Source organism: Dipodomys spectabilis, unplaced genomic scaffold (genome assembly GCF_019054845.1).
Source record: "Dipodomys spectabilis isolate Male_0828 unplaced genomic scaffold, ASM1905484v1 ptg000360l, whole genome shotgun sequence".
Lineage (NCBI taxonomy): Eukaryota > Metazoa > Chordata > Mammalia > Rodentia > Heteromyidae > Dipodomys > Dipodomys spectabilis.
The window spans coordinates 992,951-1,007,946 of NW_024871037.1; the positions used below are offsets into that span (position 1 = coordinate 992,951).

The 14,996-nt window shown below is 52.4% G+C and overlaps 2 protein-coding genes across 2 annotated transcripts; one reads left to right on the forward strand and one right to left on the reverse strand.

The window, feature by feature from the left end:
- The first annotated feature begins 700 nt into the window (after positions 1-700).
- Positions 701-12,189, forward strand: Shisa5 (shisa family member 5). The gene is made up of 6 exons (XM_042666096.1): positions 701-858; positions 3,471-3,627; positions 5,222-5,311; positions 10,430-10,545; positions 10,888-11,091; positions 11,273-12,189. Exons 1-6 carry the CDS (start codon positions 801-803, stop codon positions 11,350-11,352), a joined length of 705 nt encoding a protein of 234 aa, XP_042522030.1. The 5' UTR covers positions 701-800; the 3' UTR covers positions 11,353-12,189.
- Positions 12,190-13,312: 1,123 nt separating this feature from the next.
- Trex1 (three prime repair exonuclease 1) lies at positions 13,313-14,697 on the reverse strand. The gene is made up of 2 exons (XM_042666095.1): positions 14,607-14,697; positions 13,313-14,268 (listed from the first exon to the last, which is right to left on the reverse strand). Exon 2 carries the CDS (start codon positions 14,259-14,261, stop codon positions 13,350-13,352), a length of 912 nt encoding a protein of 303 aa, XP_042522029.1. The 5' UTR covers positions 14,262-14,268; positions 14,607-14,697; the 3' UTR covers positions 13,313-13,349.
- Positions 14,698-14,996: the final 299 nt, after the last annotated feature.

The following is a 14,996-nucleotide window of genomic DNA, read 5'->3' on the forward strand; positions in this document are numbered from 1 at the left end:
GGGGCTGGTGAGAGATCAGGGGCATTAAAAGAAAGTTGCAGGGGCTGGGAAGGTGGCTGGGAAGGTGGCTCAGTGGTAGAGCGTTTGCCTCGCATGCATGAGGCCCTGGGTTCGATTCCTCAGCGCCACATACACAGAAAAAGTTGGAAGTGGCGCCGTGGCTCAAGTGGTAGAGCGCCAGTCTTGAGCTGAAGAGCTCAGGGACAGCACTCAGGCCCAGAGTTCAAGCCCCAGGACTGGCAAAGAAAGAAAGGTGCACCTCCATTTCCTGGCAGGAAACTCTGCCCCCCCCCACCCCAATTCCAGGGGGTAGGAGCCTCTTACCTGTCCTATGCCAGGAGATAGCACCCCAAGAACCAGCAGTGTGGGGTAAAGTGGGGTCCCAGATCACCAGAGAGATGAGGTATCATCTGAGGGATTGGAGGGACAGTACCCAGACCCCGAGTTCAAGTCCCAAGCCCACCACCAACAGCACCAACCACCACCAACAAAGAATCCAATGAGCAGACGTTCACTTTGGGGAGTTGCAGGAGGTTTCTAAGTGTTCCCTGAGAATCACACCCCAAGTTTGGTGGTAGATGGGATGAGGCTTGAGACTGGGAAGGGCAGCCTCTCCCTCCCAGCTCTCCCTCCTCTCCCCTCCCTCCCCTCTCCTCCCGGGCGGGGGTTCCGGGAACAGACCAGAGGGCGGGGCGAGGCCAAGGCAGCAGCCAGCAGCTCGGGTCTCCGAGAGACTGCTGCTTCCCTCCTGCCCCGTGCTTCCGGCTGTCTGTCTGTCCGTCCTGTCCGTCTGTCAAGCCATGGCTGGGCCGACCCCAGTCCCTGGGATCTTGTGGCTGCTGCTGCTGTCCCTGGGTGGTGAGCCTGGGTGGGAGGGGCAGGGAGGGAGGGAGAGGGTGGGGTATCCTGATCCAGGGTTGAGGGGGGTCTTGAGAGTGAGCTAGGTACCCCAGGCCCTTCTAACAGTGCAGCCCCCCCCCACAGTGAACTCCACAACAAAGCTATTTTCCAACTCCTCAGGCCGATCTCTCTCTCTCTCTCCCTCCCTCCCTACCTCTCTCTCTCTCTCTCTCTCTCTCTCTCTCCCTCTCCCTCTCCCTCTCTCCCTCTCCCTCTCTCCCTCATTTCCTCTCCCTGCTCCTCCGGGCGTGGGGTGGGGGGTGGGGACTAGAACTCACAGCCTGGGGCCAGCACGAAGGCCTGGACACCTCTCAGCCTCGAGGGCCAGTCCTCCTTTGGCTGTTGCTCCTGCCCCTGCCTAGCAGCCTCCACTCCCCCCCCCCCCCCACACACACACACACTGAGTCTGGCCCCGGGGTTGGGAGTGGATGTCCCTGTTGACGGATGACTCACTGATGGGAAGGAGGAGGAGGAGGAGGACTGGCTGGGACTGGGGGGGGGGGGGGGCTTTTAGGGGTAGGCATTGGAAGAAGCCCCTTTGCCCCAGCCGGATGAGTCACTTCCTGGAAGCCTCTGGCTGTGTTTCCTGGGAGTGGGGGGGGGGGGGACAGACGGGGTAGTTGGCAGAGACCTGAAGGACCTGGGTTGGGGGGAATGGAAGGGGAACTTAAGCCTCCCCTTTGCGCGCCCTGGAGTGAGCCCTGGAATGGGAGGGTCCCCTTGATGGTGAAAAGAGTGCTTGTATATTGGGGAAGTTGTGCAGATTCTCCCAATACAAGAGTTTTTGTCCGTCCATCCAGACCTGGGGCTGTAGGTCCAGGTGGGGGTGTTTACCTTGAACCCCCAGCAGCTGGGCCAGGAGAAGAATTGCCTTCAGCTGGCTGAGCTCAAGTCCCTTTCCTGCTCCATGATTTGGCCCAGGCCCAGGCCCCGCCCCTTTTGGTCCTCCACGGATCTTTCCTCCCACAAGTCATTCAGTGGGCTTGCATCTTCTGACTTTGGTGATACATTTGCAGGCTGGACCTCCTCACCCCGGACCCTATGCCAAGTCAGCTTCGAGGCTGACACACACCTCAAGAGATTGTTCTAGATCCCCTGTGACTTGTGGGCTTTTCGGGATCAGGAATTGCCCGGAGGTTTTGCAAACCTCACAGTAAGCTGGGTGCCTGGTGGCTCACACCTGCCATCTTAGCTACTCAGGAGGCTGAGGTGGGAGGATCGCGATTCAAAGCCAGCCTGGGCAGGAAATCTGTGAGACTCTTGCTTAACTCCAGAATGAACCACCAAAAAGGCAGAAATGGAGGGGTGGCTCCTGGGGTACAATGCTAGCTCTGACTGGGAAAAACTCAGAGACAGAACATCATCCAGGCTCTGAGTTCAAGTCCCCGGACCAGCACAAAACAATACCCTGTGGTTGTCCAAAAGCCTGTGTGTTAACTTCCACATTTTTGATGATGGCTTCAGGGCGTCATTGGATGCCACAGAGAATACAGATATTTCCTGTTAAACACTTCCTGCTGCACACCCAGCCCTGAACAAATGCTTTCTGTAGCTCTTGGGCAACAGGGTTACTGTGAGTCTACCAGGAGCCAGCCTGATGGGAAAGGGCCATCTTGTGAGGATCATGACCCCAGAGTTAGGTCCAGCAGACGAGAGAAGAGAAAGAAAGAACAAAATACTGGACAGGTGTGCAAGCTCCTTGCACGTTTGGTGTGTGAGTATTCAGCTATGTATGTAGGAACCCAGTTTGGCACTTTCCAGAGGAGGTAGCTTGGAATATGAACCTTGAAGATGAACTGGATGGCTGGGAAGGTGGCTCAGTGGTAGAGTGCTTGCCTAGCATGCACGAAGACCCGGGTTCGATTCCTCGGTACCACATACACAGAAAAAAATCAGAAGTGGCGCTGTGGCTCAAGTGGTAGAACGCTAGCCTTGAGTACAGAGAGGCTCAGGGACAGTGCCCAGGCCCTGAGTTCAAGCTCCAGGACTGGTACCAAAAACAAAAATGTGGAGGTGCAGGTTGGAGATGAGAAAATTCAAGAGTAGGGCACAATGGGGCTGGATAGATGGCTCACGCCTCTTTCTATGTACTTGGTACCCAACTTGCAGGGTGTGGGGGAGGTCCCTAGATTTGAACTCAGGGCGTGGTTGCTGTCCCTGAACCTTTACAGTGAGCCACAATGTCACTTCTGGTCTTCTGATGAGTCATTGGAGAGAAGAGTCTCACGGACTTTCCTGCCTCAGCTGGCCTTGAACTGCGATCCTCAGATCTCAGCCTCCTGAGTAGCTGGGATGACAGAGATGAGCTACCAGCACCTGGCCTTTGGATATGATGTTAAAGCAATTAGGAGAGCTCCAAGGGTAGAGGGTGGCCGAGTCAGACTAGCATGAAGAGAGGTCATTCTCCCTGGAGAAGACCCTCCTTCTAAGGGCATCTCTCTGTGGCCTAGAGAGGGCAAAGCTGGACGGAGGGATGCTGGACCGTTGAGGACAAGGCTGTCCTTATTAATGTGTGGTGAGTGTGCAGGTGCATGGGCGGGGCCTGATCCTGTGTGTTTTTCTTCTTCTAGCCCATGGTGAGATGTGTTTGAAGTTTGGTGGCGACAACCAAATCGTGGAGTCTTGTCCTGATTTCTGCTGTGGTTCCTGCGCTCATCAGTATTGCTGCTCTGATGTATTGAAGAAGTTCGCGGGGAATGAGGAATTATGTGGTATGACGAAGGCCAGGTAGGTACTTTTTTTATTTTTATTTTGCCAAGCCTGGGGCTTGAACTCAGGGCCCTAAGCACTGTCCCTGAGCTGCTTTGGTTCAAGGCTAGTGCTCTACCACTTGAACCACAGCGCCACTTCTGACTCTTTCTGTGTATGTGGTACTGAGGAATCGAACCCAGGGCTTCATGCATGCTAGACGAGCACTCTACCATTGAGCCACACTCTCAGCCAAGCTCAGGCCTTTCCCAAGAGGATTTATATGGCTTCTGCCTGGAATATGAACACCAAAGTCACCTTGGCCTAATTACAGAGCTGAAGATGATGTAAAGTGAAATCTGTTGAGTCAGTGTCTTCCTTCCTTTGAGATACAGCTTTTTGGGGACCATCAGAGACTCTTCATCTGCTGGGTTGTGGGTCTAATTCCTGTTCCTTTGACTTCTTGGTTACCTCCTGAAATTTCTAGAAGTGCTTCTTCAGCCGCTATAACTAGCTGATAGTTCCCCAACACACACACCAAAAGAGAATGAACTAGGGTGCCAGGTTTATCCACAGGATCTTTGTTTTTTGTTTTGTTTTGTTTTTGTCGGTCGTGGGGCTTGAACTCTGGGCCTGAGTGCTGTCCCTCAGCTCTTCAGTTCAAGGCCAGCGCTCTACCATTTGAACCACAGCACCACTTCCGGTTTCCTGAGTGGTTTAGTGGACATTAGAGTCTCACAGACTTTTCCTTCCCCGGGCTGGCTTTGAACCACGATCCTCAGATCTCAGCCTCCTGAGTAGTTAGGATGACAGGCGGGAGCCACTGGCGCCTGGCTCTCCAGGATCTCTGTACCCCCATCTTTGGATTCTCCATTGCTATCCAGTGTCTTCACACTGATTTCTTTTTAAATTTTTGGATAGTACTGGGGTTTGAACTCAGTAGTTGCTCTACTATGTCAGCTAGCCAACCTGCTTCCTCCCTTCCTCCCTTCCTCTCTTCCTTCCTCCCTCCCTTCCTCCCTCCCTCCCTTCCTTCCTTCCTTCCTTCCTTCCTTCCTTCCTTCCTTCCTTCCTTCCTTCCTTCTTTCCTTCCTCCCTTCCCTTCCCTTCTCTTCTCTTCTTCTGTCCTTTCCTCCTTCCCTCTCTTCCTACCTTCTCCAGAATCAGAGCTTGATCTCAGGGCCTTACACTTGCTTACTTACCTTTTATTCTACCATGTAAACCATGCCTCCAGCCCAGTTTTTTGCTGGTTATTTTGGAGATGAAATCTCACAGACTCTTTGTTTCCCCTTTTTTTGCCTTTTATAATCCTTTGGATCTCAGAGCCTCCTGAGTAGCTAATGCTCCTGGCCATGAGCCACTGGCACTTGGCTTTTGTGTGTGTTCTGTGTTGTTCCTTTTTTTTTTTGGTCCTGTCCTGGGATTTGAACTCGGGGTCTGGGCACTGTCCTCAAGCTTCTTTTTGCTCAAGGCTAGCACTCTTACCATTTGAGCCACAGCGCCATGTCTGGCGTTTTCTATTGATGTGGTGCTGAGGAATAGAACCCAGGGCTTCATGCATGCTAGACGAGCACTCTACCACTGAGCCACCTTCCCAGAACCTCATGGGTGAAATTTTCTTTCCTCTTGACAGTGCATCCAACTCCACAGAGCCAATGGAACAGGTGGGCGTGGCAATGAGGTTTGGATCCAGCTATGAAAATGATGACAACACCATGCCAGAGTAAGTCTCTATGTAGGTCATGTCTATGTTGTTGGCATGATGGGGGGAAGGAGGGAGGAGGTACAGGTGATGCCAATAGGGACTGGCATGGTTCAGAGTGGTTGAGATTGGGTCTCAGGGAACCTCACTGTGTCTACCCACTGGGACCTTTGATCCTCCTACGTGGGGATTCCATCATCTTTCTGTGGGTGGGGGAAGTGACCGTGGATAGGGCTGAGGGCCGAAGGGCCAGGGGTAGGGATAGGGTCAATATTGACATAGGCAATGTAGAAGCGACAATGTGGTAGGACTGGGGACATGGTTCATGTGGCTCACGCCTGTAATCCCAGCTACTCAGGAGGCTGAGATCTGAGGATCGTGGTTCAAAGCCATTCCGGGCAGGAAAGACTGTGAGACTCTTATCTCTAATAAACCACCAGAAAACAGGAAGTGGCGCTGTGGCTCATGTGGTAGAGTGCTGGCCTTGAATAAAAGAATCTCAGGACAGTGCCCTGGCCCTGAGTTCAAGCCCCAGAACTGGCCAAAAAAAAAAAAAAGCCTTCCAGCAAATCTGAGCCTCCAAAGGAGCTAAGATTATAGGTGTGAATCTCTGGTTTCCTGCCTAATTTTTTTCCACCAGTCCTTGGGCTTAACTCTGGGTCTAGGGGGCTGTCCCTGAGCTTTTTTGCTCAAGGCTGGTACTCTACCACTTGAGCCACAGCTCTACTTCTGGCCTTCTTCTTCTTCCTTCTTCTTCTTTCTTCTTCTTCTTCTTCTTCTTCTTCTTCTTCTTCTTCTTCTTCTTCTTCTTCTTCTTCCTCTTCCTCTTCCTCTTCCTCTTCCTCTTCCTCTTCCTCTTCCTCTTCCTCTTCTTCTTCTTCTTCCTCTCCTTCTTCTTCTTCTTCCTTTCCTTCTTCTTCTTCTTCCTCTCCTTCTTCTTCTTCTTCTTCCTCTCCTTCTTCTTCTTCTTCTTCCTCTCCTTCTTCTTCTTCTCCTTCCTCTCCTTCTCCTCCTTCTCCTTCTCCTCCTTCTCCTCCTCCTCCTCCTCCTTCTCCTCCTCCTCCTCCTCCTCCTCCTCCTCCTTCTTCCTCCTTCTTCCTCCTTCTTCCTCCTCCTCCTTCTTCCTTCTTCTTCTTCCTCCTTCTTCCTCCTTCTTCTTCCTCCTCCTCCTTCTTCTTTCTTCTTCTTCTTTGATTCATTGGAGATAAGAGTCTCATGGACTTTCCTGCCTGGGCTGCCTTGGTACTGTGATCCTCAGATCCCAGCCTCCTGAGTAGCTAGGATGACAGGTGTGAGCCACCAGCAGCCGGCTTCCAGCCTATATATATATATTTTTTTTTGGGGGGGGGGGAGGGGTCTGGTCGTGGGGCCTGAACTCTGGGCATGGGCGCTGTCCCTTAGATCTTCAGTTCATTCGTACTGACTCCAAGCTATGATCTGTTAGGGTGGTGAGATTAAGCTGGAGGATATGAGACCGCGTGTGTGTGTGTGTGTGTGTGTGTGTGTGTGTGTAAAGAGAGAGAGAGAGAGAGAGAGTGTCAGTCCTAGGGCTTGAATTTAGGATTTGGGTGCTGTCCCTGAGCATGTTTTTCAAAGTTAGCATTCTACCCACTTGAGTTTCACTTCCAGCTTTTTGTTGGGTCATTGGAGAGACCGTGTGTGTGTGTGTGTGTGTGTGTGTGTGTGTGTGTGTGTGTGTGTGTGTGTGTGTGTGTGTGTGTGTGTGTGTGTGTGTGTGTGTGTGTGTGTGTCTGTCTGTCTGTCTGTCTGTCTGTCTGTCTGTCTGTCTGTCTGTCTGTCCGTCTGTCTGTCTGTCTGTCTGTCTGTCTGTCTGTCTGTCAGTCTGTCCTAGGGCTTGAATTTAGGATTTGGGTGCTGTCCCTGAGCATGTTTTTTCAAAGCTAGCACTCTACCCGCTTGAGTTTCACTTCCAGCTTTTTGTTGGGTCATTGGAGATCAGTCTCTTGGATTTTCCTGACTTGGGCTGGCTTCAAATGGTGATTCTCAGATCAGCCTCCTTCTGAGTAGCTAGGATAACAAGCTTGTGCCACTGACACCAGCTGATGCTGTTTCTTTTCTTTCTTTCTTTCTTTTTGCCAGTCTCGGGGCTTGAACTCAGGGCCTGAATGCTGTCCCTGGGAGCTACTTTGTGTTCAAGGCTAGCACTCTACCACTTGAGCTCGAGGTCACTTCTAGTTTTTGAGTGGTTCATTGGGGATAAGAGTCTCAAGGGGGACTTTTCTGCCCGGGCTGGCTTTGATCTGGGATTCTCGGATCTCAGCCTCCTGAGTTGCTAGGATTACTGGCATGAGCTACCAGTGCCCATACTCTGAGCTTTTTTTTTTTGTTCAAGGCTAGTGCTTTACAACTTGAGCCACAGCTCCTTTTCCAGGTTTGTTTGTTTGTTTTGGTCAGTTGAACTCTGGGCCCTGGGCCACTGTCCCTGAGCTCTTCAGCTCAAGGCTAAGAGCTCTACCACTTGAGCCACAGTGCCACTTTCTGGTTTTCTGGGGGTTCATTGGAGGTAAGAGTCCCATGGACTTTGCTGCCAGGGCTGGCTTTGAACTTTGTGATCCTCAGATCTCAGCCTCCTGAGTAGCTCAGATTACAGACCTGAGCCACCATAGCCCAGCTTTTTGTTTGTTTTGTTTTTTAATTTGTTGGGAGATCCAAGTCTCACAGATTTTCTTGCCCAGGGCTGGCTTTGAATCACGATCCTCCGATCTCAGCCTCCTGATGTGGTGCTGTGGTACATTGTACCTTAAATCAGATAGAAAAGCAGCCATGAGAAAATAGAGAACCCACATTCTGAGTGGTGGAATGCTGGAGTCTTTAATGTAGCGCTCTGTAGAAGGCCAATTACAAAGATCTGCAGCCCCTAACATAGCTTGCCCCAAGCTTTTAAATATAAAGGCTACTTGTTTGGTGGAGACCAAGCCTTAGCAAAGCGTTGATACATAAACACCACCCGTGGAGCTGGGCATCTACAATTCAAAGGATGATTTATCTCACCTTTAGTCCTAGGAGCTTGGTAGATTAGCCCCTTATCTCCTGGCCAGGCTCTGTTAAACCAACAGCCCCCAGCAAGGCGGGGGGGGGGGGGGGGGGGGGGGGGGGGGGATAGCTGTGACTCAGTTTCCCCATTAGTTTGAGTCGCGAGGCTGATGGGAGCCCTTGGCACCCAGTTAAGGCTGTGTCTTTAAGAGAGAAGCTGCTGGTCTTGTGTGTGTTAGTGTGTTTGTCCTTCCTGTCTCTGACGTCAGAGGTGGGCAGGACCCAAGGAGAGATTAGCTTTCCTTTTCTCTGAAAGGGGTGGAGATTGTGACTGGGGCTTCTGATGGGAAGAGGGGAAGTCTGGGGGGTGCCAGAGGTCCCTGGGTGAAGGTGGAGGCTGAGATGGGGTAAGAAAGGGGAAGTTGGTGGAGGAAAAGGGGGAGGCTGGGGAGTGGGTGATGCATGTTCTACGGAGAAGCTAGGGAGAGAGCTTGCTTCAGAGCTGGGCCTGGCCCAGCTTCTAGTCACTGAATCTGTCTTTCCGATCTCTTAGGCCAGTGACTCTTTAGTCCTATGGTTCTGTTGTGAACCTACTGGTAGGTGTTAGGTCCTGTTTGGGGGGGAGCTTGCTGTGTGCTTTTGATCGTGGACTTTGGGGTAGCCTTCAAGTCTGTCCTTTGGTTGGGGGTGGGGGTGAGGGGAGGCTGGTGAGCTACTGAGAGCTAGAAGCCCTGTTTTTTTGGGGGAGTGGGTTGGGGTAAGGCAGACATCTATTCTGACCCCAATAGCTAACAAGTCTCCTAAAGGAGACTTTCTTTTTAGGGGGGGGGAATGGTGGTATCAGTACTGGGGCCTTGAACTCAGGGCCTGAACTCTGTCCCTTAGCTTTTTTTTATTTTCTTTTGTCGGTCGTGGGGCTTGAACTCGGCGTAGAGGCTGTCCCTGCGCTCTTCAGCTCAAGGTGAGCGCTCTACCACTTGAGCCACAGCACCACTTCCGGTTTTCTAGTGGTTAATTGGAGATATGAGTCTCATGGAGCTTTCTGCCCAGGCTGGCTTTGAACTGTGATCCTTAGATCTCAACCTCCTGAGTAGCTGGAATTATAGTCAGTCATGAACTACCAGCCACCACCGAACAAATCCATTTTCTTTCTTTTCTTCCCCCACCCATCCTCCCCTGCTTGTCTTGGAGCTTGAACTCAGGGCCTGGACACTGTCTGTCTCTTGAACTTTTGGCTCAAGGTTTGCCTGGTGACAGTGGTTCACACGTGTCATCCTACTTATGAAGCTGAGATCTGAGGATCACTGTTCGAAGCCAGCCCATGCTGAAAAGTCCCTCCGACTCTTATCTCCAATGAACCTCTCAAAAACCATAAGTGGAGCTGTGGCTCAAAGTAGTAGATTCCAAGCCTTAAGCAAAAGCGATCAGGGACAGTGCGCAGGCTCTGAGTTCGAGTTCCATGAATGCAAGGGAGAAGAAAAAAGGCTAGCATCTAGCATTCTACCTCTTGAGCCACAGTTCTACTTCCAGCTTTATTTTTGGAGGGCTCATTGGAGATAAAAGGCTCTCAAGACTTTCCTTCCCTGGGCTGGCATTGAACTATGATTCTCAGATCTCAGTCTCTTGAGTAGGTGTGTGTGTGTGTGTGTGTGTGTGTGTGTGTGTGTGTGTGTGTGTGTGTGTGTGTGTGTGTGTGTTGTAGGGCTTGAACTCTGTGTGTGTGTGTGTGTGTGTGTGTTTGTGTGTTGTAGGGCTTGAACTCTGGGCTTGGGCGCTGTCCCTGAGCTCTTCAGCTCAAAGCTAGTGCTCTACCACTTGCCACAGTGCCACTCCCGGCTTTTTTCTGTTTATGTGGTGCTGAGGAATCGAACCCAGGGCCTCATGCATGCCAGGCAAGCACTCTACCACTGAGCCACCTTCCCAGCCCTCTTGAGTAGCTTTGCTTACAGGCATGCGCTACCAACACTCCCAAACAACCCCCATTTTATACATGAGGAAATGGAATAGGCCACAGTTGGGCGCTCTATAGGTACCAGGAAGTTGTTGTGTCTGTATTGAGGACCAGAGGGGCCCCCCCCGGGGTGCGGTTGTAGGATGGACTTCTGGGCCCCTGGAAGCCCTGAGTCATGACTGGGTCTTTGACAGGTTTGGAGCGACGATTGCCATTGGCCTGACCATCTTGGTGCTGTTTGTGGTCACCATTATTGTCTGCTTCACCTGCTCCTGCTGCTGTTTGTATAAGATGTGTCGGCGACCCCGTCGTAAGTAACCCCCCCTCCTCCCCCAAACCCCACTTCTGGTCCTAGTTTGTGCCTCCTTTATGTGCAGGTAACTCCCTCCCCCACTATACACCTAGACCTGGACACTGCCCCGGAGTTGCTTTTGCTCAAGGCTTAGCGCTCTGGTACCACCTGAGACACAGCACCACTTCTGGCTTTTTTCTGTGATTCATTGGAGAGAAGAGTCTCTTGGAACTTTCCTGCCTGGGCTGGCTGTAAACTGTGATTGCTCTTCAGCTAAGCCTCCTGAGTAGCTGGGATTATAGGCATACGTCACTAGAGCTGGTCTACGAGCGGGTCTTGATTGGAATTCTTTCTCCACAGCCATCGTCACTACCACCACGGCAACCACGGTGGTGCATGCTCCGTACCCTCAGCCCCCAAACGTGCCTCCTAGCTATCCAGGACCCACATACCAAGGCTACCAGCCTATGCCACCCCAGCCAACAGCACCTTACCCAGCACAGTATCCACCCCCCTACCCAGCCCAGCCTATGGGCCCACCGGCCTACCACGAGACCTTGGCTGGTAAGTACTTCTGTGAATCTATGGTGCCCCTCTCCCCTTGCTGACCCTCATCCCCTCATGCCTCTGCCTGCCCTGTCCCTCAGGGAATCCATCTTATGGTACCTCATTGAATAAGCCTCTGCCCTCTTCTGCTAGCCCGCCCACCCTGCCCTCCACCAATCAGTGTTCTCTCTGCTTTCAGGAGGTGCGGCCGTGCCCTATCCTACCAGCCAGCCTCCTTACAACCCAGCCTACATGGACCCCCCAAAGGCAGCCCCCTGATCATACCCCTCCCGTTTCTGGCTGCCACTCAATTACCATCATGCTGCGCAGGTGTATGTGTGTGAGTGCATGGTATACGCAGGTTCCCCATTGGCCTGTGTGAGATGTGAGCCCTGTCTAGATTGGTGGCTTCTTCTGATGCTCACTAGGTGCGGACCAATCCTTGCCCGAATAGGGCGGGACCAAACTTTTTATTTTTTTTATTGTTATTTTTTTTCTTCTTTTCTACTTGAAAATGAATGCTTTCCTGCAATCACAAGCAAAATCAGAGATTGGGGGGTACTGGAAGGTATTTTTGAACTCACCCCAGAGTGCCCAGGATAGCACACTTTTCTTTTTGTGAATACTTTTGCACACATCCTGGTTTGAAGAGTGGCCTGTTGCTACTTGAGGCCCATATTCCGCCCCCCCCCCTTCCCCAGGATTTGGGGTGCTCTTTGTTAAATCTGAGCCATGAGGCAGGCAGGTAGGGAAAGTTGAAGCTCAATGCTTTAGGCAAATGTCCTCCTATACACAAAAGCCTGGATCATGCTTAAATGGGGGTCAGCTAGTTCCTTATGGCAAAAACCTCCGGCCAGGGGTCCACCCAACCCAGATGGCTGTCTCTTTGGATTGTCCCTGTGACCTCTCTGGGTCATAGTCCTGGCCACAGGGAAGTTTGCTTGCCTGACCTCTGCTATAGGTGGGCAATAGGAGGAGCTATAACCACTAACACACTCAGCTTTCTACCCTGCAGTGTTGTTTTTACTTTTAGCCAAACATTTTTGCCTGGTTTTTGTTGTTGTTTTTTGCTCCTTTTTTGGTCGTGGGGCTTGAACTCTGGGCCTGGGCGCTGTCCCTCAGCTCTTCAGCTCAAGGTGAGCGCTCTACCACTTGAGCCACAGCACCCCTTCTGGTTTTCTAGTGATTTCATTGAAGAGAAGAGTCTCAAGGACTTTCTTGCCTGGGCTGGATGCTCAGATCTCAGCCTCCTGAGTAGCTAGGATGACAGGTGTGAGCCACCAGTGTCTGGCCTTGTTTTCTGTTTTTAAAATGTGTGGATCACTGGGCTGGGAAGGTGGCTTCGTGGTAGAGTGCTTGCCTAGCATGCAGGAAGCCCTGGGTTCCATTCCTCAGTACCACATACACAGAAAAGGCCAGAAGTGCGGCTGTGGCTCTAGTGGTAGTGTGTCAGGCTTGAGCACAAAAGTTCAGGGACAACACCTAAACCCTGAGTTCAAGCCCCAAGCCTGACACAAAACAAAGCATCCAACTCCTGTCTTACAGCCTAGAGATTGTCCTGGCAGTAGGGACACCAGAGTTCAAGGACTGTCTTTACTCTAGGCAGGGGTGCAGGGCCTGGGTAGAAGCTCTGACCCAGGCACCATGAATACCTCGGTGATTCCTGTCCTGAAAAATGTCTCACCAGCTGCCTTAGCTTGGTATGGTTCGTGTGTTTCCGACAGTCTAGATTCTTGCATCCTGGTTTATAAATAAACGCAATCGTTTTTGGAACTGCTGTCCCTTTTCTTCAGAGCCCTGGCTGCAGGGTCGGGGCCTTCGGCTGAGTAGTTTGCATGTGGATGGTTTGGATTTCTTGGCTTTTCTGCTCGTCTTGGGCTGAGAGCTTTGCTCTTCCGCTTGCAGAGCGAGAAGAGATGATAAATACTGTGAAAAACCTAAGACCCCCTGGAGCTGGGAAGGTGGCTTAGTGGTAAAGTACTCGCCCAGCATGCATGAAGCCCCGGGTTCGATCCCTCTATCAAATACACAGAAATAAGCCAGATGTGGCATTGTGGCCTCAAGTGGTAAGGGTGCTAGCCTTGAGTGAAAGTAACTCGGGGACAATGCCCAGGCCCTGAGTTCAAGCCCCAGCACTGGCAAAAGCCAAACCAAACCCAAAACCCTGAATAGGAGAGTGTGTAGTGGGGTAAAGGCCCAGACTAGGAGGAAAGGCAAGTAGACTATTCAGTGCTGTTTTGAGAGTCTCTTTTTATTCATCAGCTTTTTCTTCTTCCCTATTGCTCTGGAATGGCTCGGGTGAGCCCATACAGTGTGGCCACTGCCAAGGTCAAGAAGGCTAACAGGCCCAGGGGAACCAACAGTCCCTCTTCCAATGTGTCTCCAGAGACCTTGATTGGAGGAAGAACTTTGGGTCTCTTATTCCTGCTAGGGCTGATGTTGCCGGTTTTGGCCAGTGGCTCAGTGGCTGATCTAGCAGATTGACTTAGCTGAATCTCATACATGGGCTTGATGGTGCCGAAGGGTCTCGAGTGAGTATCCACCCATTGCAGCAGGGCCTGTGGCTTCCACTGGCAGATACTAAGCAGGGTTAGCACATCGCCCTCCGCCATGTGGGAGTCTGCCGGGGCCTGTCCATACAGGCGGGTGTAGATGCTGCCCAGGCTGTAACTCTTCCTGGGGCCACGCTCTGCGGGGCTGCTAGCTTGTTCCAAGGCCTTCATGGCAGCCATACTGTCCACACAGAAAGCACCGTCTAGAGCATCAGCCACGCCCAGCATAGCCAGCTCTGCTTGGAGTAGAGGAAAGTCATAGCGATCACCATTGTGCGCCACAAAGCACCAGGGCTGTGGCTGGCGCCGCAGGAAAGCTAGCAGCAAGGTGGCCAGGTTGTCATCGAAGCGCTGTCGTCCGTGTGCTGCCAGATCAGCTGTGGTCAGGCCGGTGATCTCACTGGCACCTGGACTACAGGCCTTTCCTGGAGCCACACACAGGGAGAGTTTGTCCACCACGCGGGGGAACGGGGGTGGCTGTCCCCTGGAAGTAGGGGTGCTCTCCAGGGCCCTTCTGTGGACAGCCAGCATGCACAGCTCTGTGATCTTGGGCTGGGAGAAGGGCAGGCCAGTAGCTTCCAGGTCTAAGAAGATGAGGGTCTGCATGGGGCCAGGGCGGGAAGCCTGCCTGTCCATGATGAACCTAGGGCATGAGTGGTGGGGAGGGGGTGTGAACATGAATGCCAATGGGATGATCAAAAGCAGGGACCGGGAATGTGGCTTAGCTGGGAGAGTGTTTGTCTCGCATGCATGAAGACCTGGGTTCGATTCCTTAGTACCATCTATGTAGCAAAAGCCGGACCCCAAGCTCCTGTGCCCAGGCTAAGGACAGGAAGTGGGAGAAGAGTGGGGGCAGTTTTCATAAAGGGACAAGCATTCTCCCATGGGGGGGGGCCCCTCCCCTAGTGCCCACCGAGACCAGGGTAGGGGAGCCCATGGTCTTTCTGTCCTGCTCTACTTCTCAGGGGTGTTCCAACTTACCCAAGTAGGCCAGATGGCAATGACTGGAGCCACTCCGGCGTCGTCCCTCTACTGACAGCAGTGGCAGGAAATGAAACTGACTGATGCGTCTACTGGCCAGCCTCTCCAGCAAGGCCCCGCCCTCCTGCCCGGATGCCCCTCCCTCCCCTCCCTTCTGCCGCGTGGGGGCTCTGCGGCCTGTGGGAGTCCATGGGGGAGATGGGAATTTGTTTCACGAGAGACAGGGGGCTGCTAGGTGCTTTTGATGGTGTTGAGTTCCTGGCTTTCAGGTTTTGAGGCTGAAGGCTGGCTCATTCCTCGCCTCCAGCACAAAGCTTTCTTCCCAGTGGCTCCAACCCAAAGTTATGACTCAGGACAATTCCAGAGGCAGGGCAGGGCTAGCCTTCCGGG

Bases quoted from the DNA above. Each gene is read 5' to 3' on its own strand.
- Trex1 (XM_042666095.1), bottom strand. From the start codon at position 14,261: ATGGACAGGCAGGCTTCCCGCCCTGGCCCCATGCAGACCCTCATCTTC.
- Shisa5 (XM_042666096.1), top strand. From the start codon at position 801: ATGGCTGGGCCGACCCCAGTCCCTGGGATCTTGTGGCTGCTGCTGCTG. The intron at 859-3,470 runs GTGAGCCTGGGT...TTCTTCTTCTAG, and splicing joins GCTGCTGCTGTCCCTGGGTG to CCCATGGTGAGATGTGTTTG. The intron at 11,092-11,272 runs GTAAGTACTTCT...CTCTGCTTTCAG, and splicing joins CTACCACGAGACCTTGGCTG to GAGGTGCGGCCGTGCCCTAT.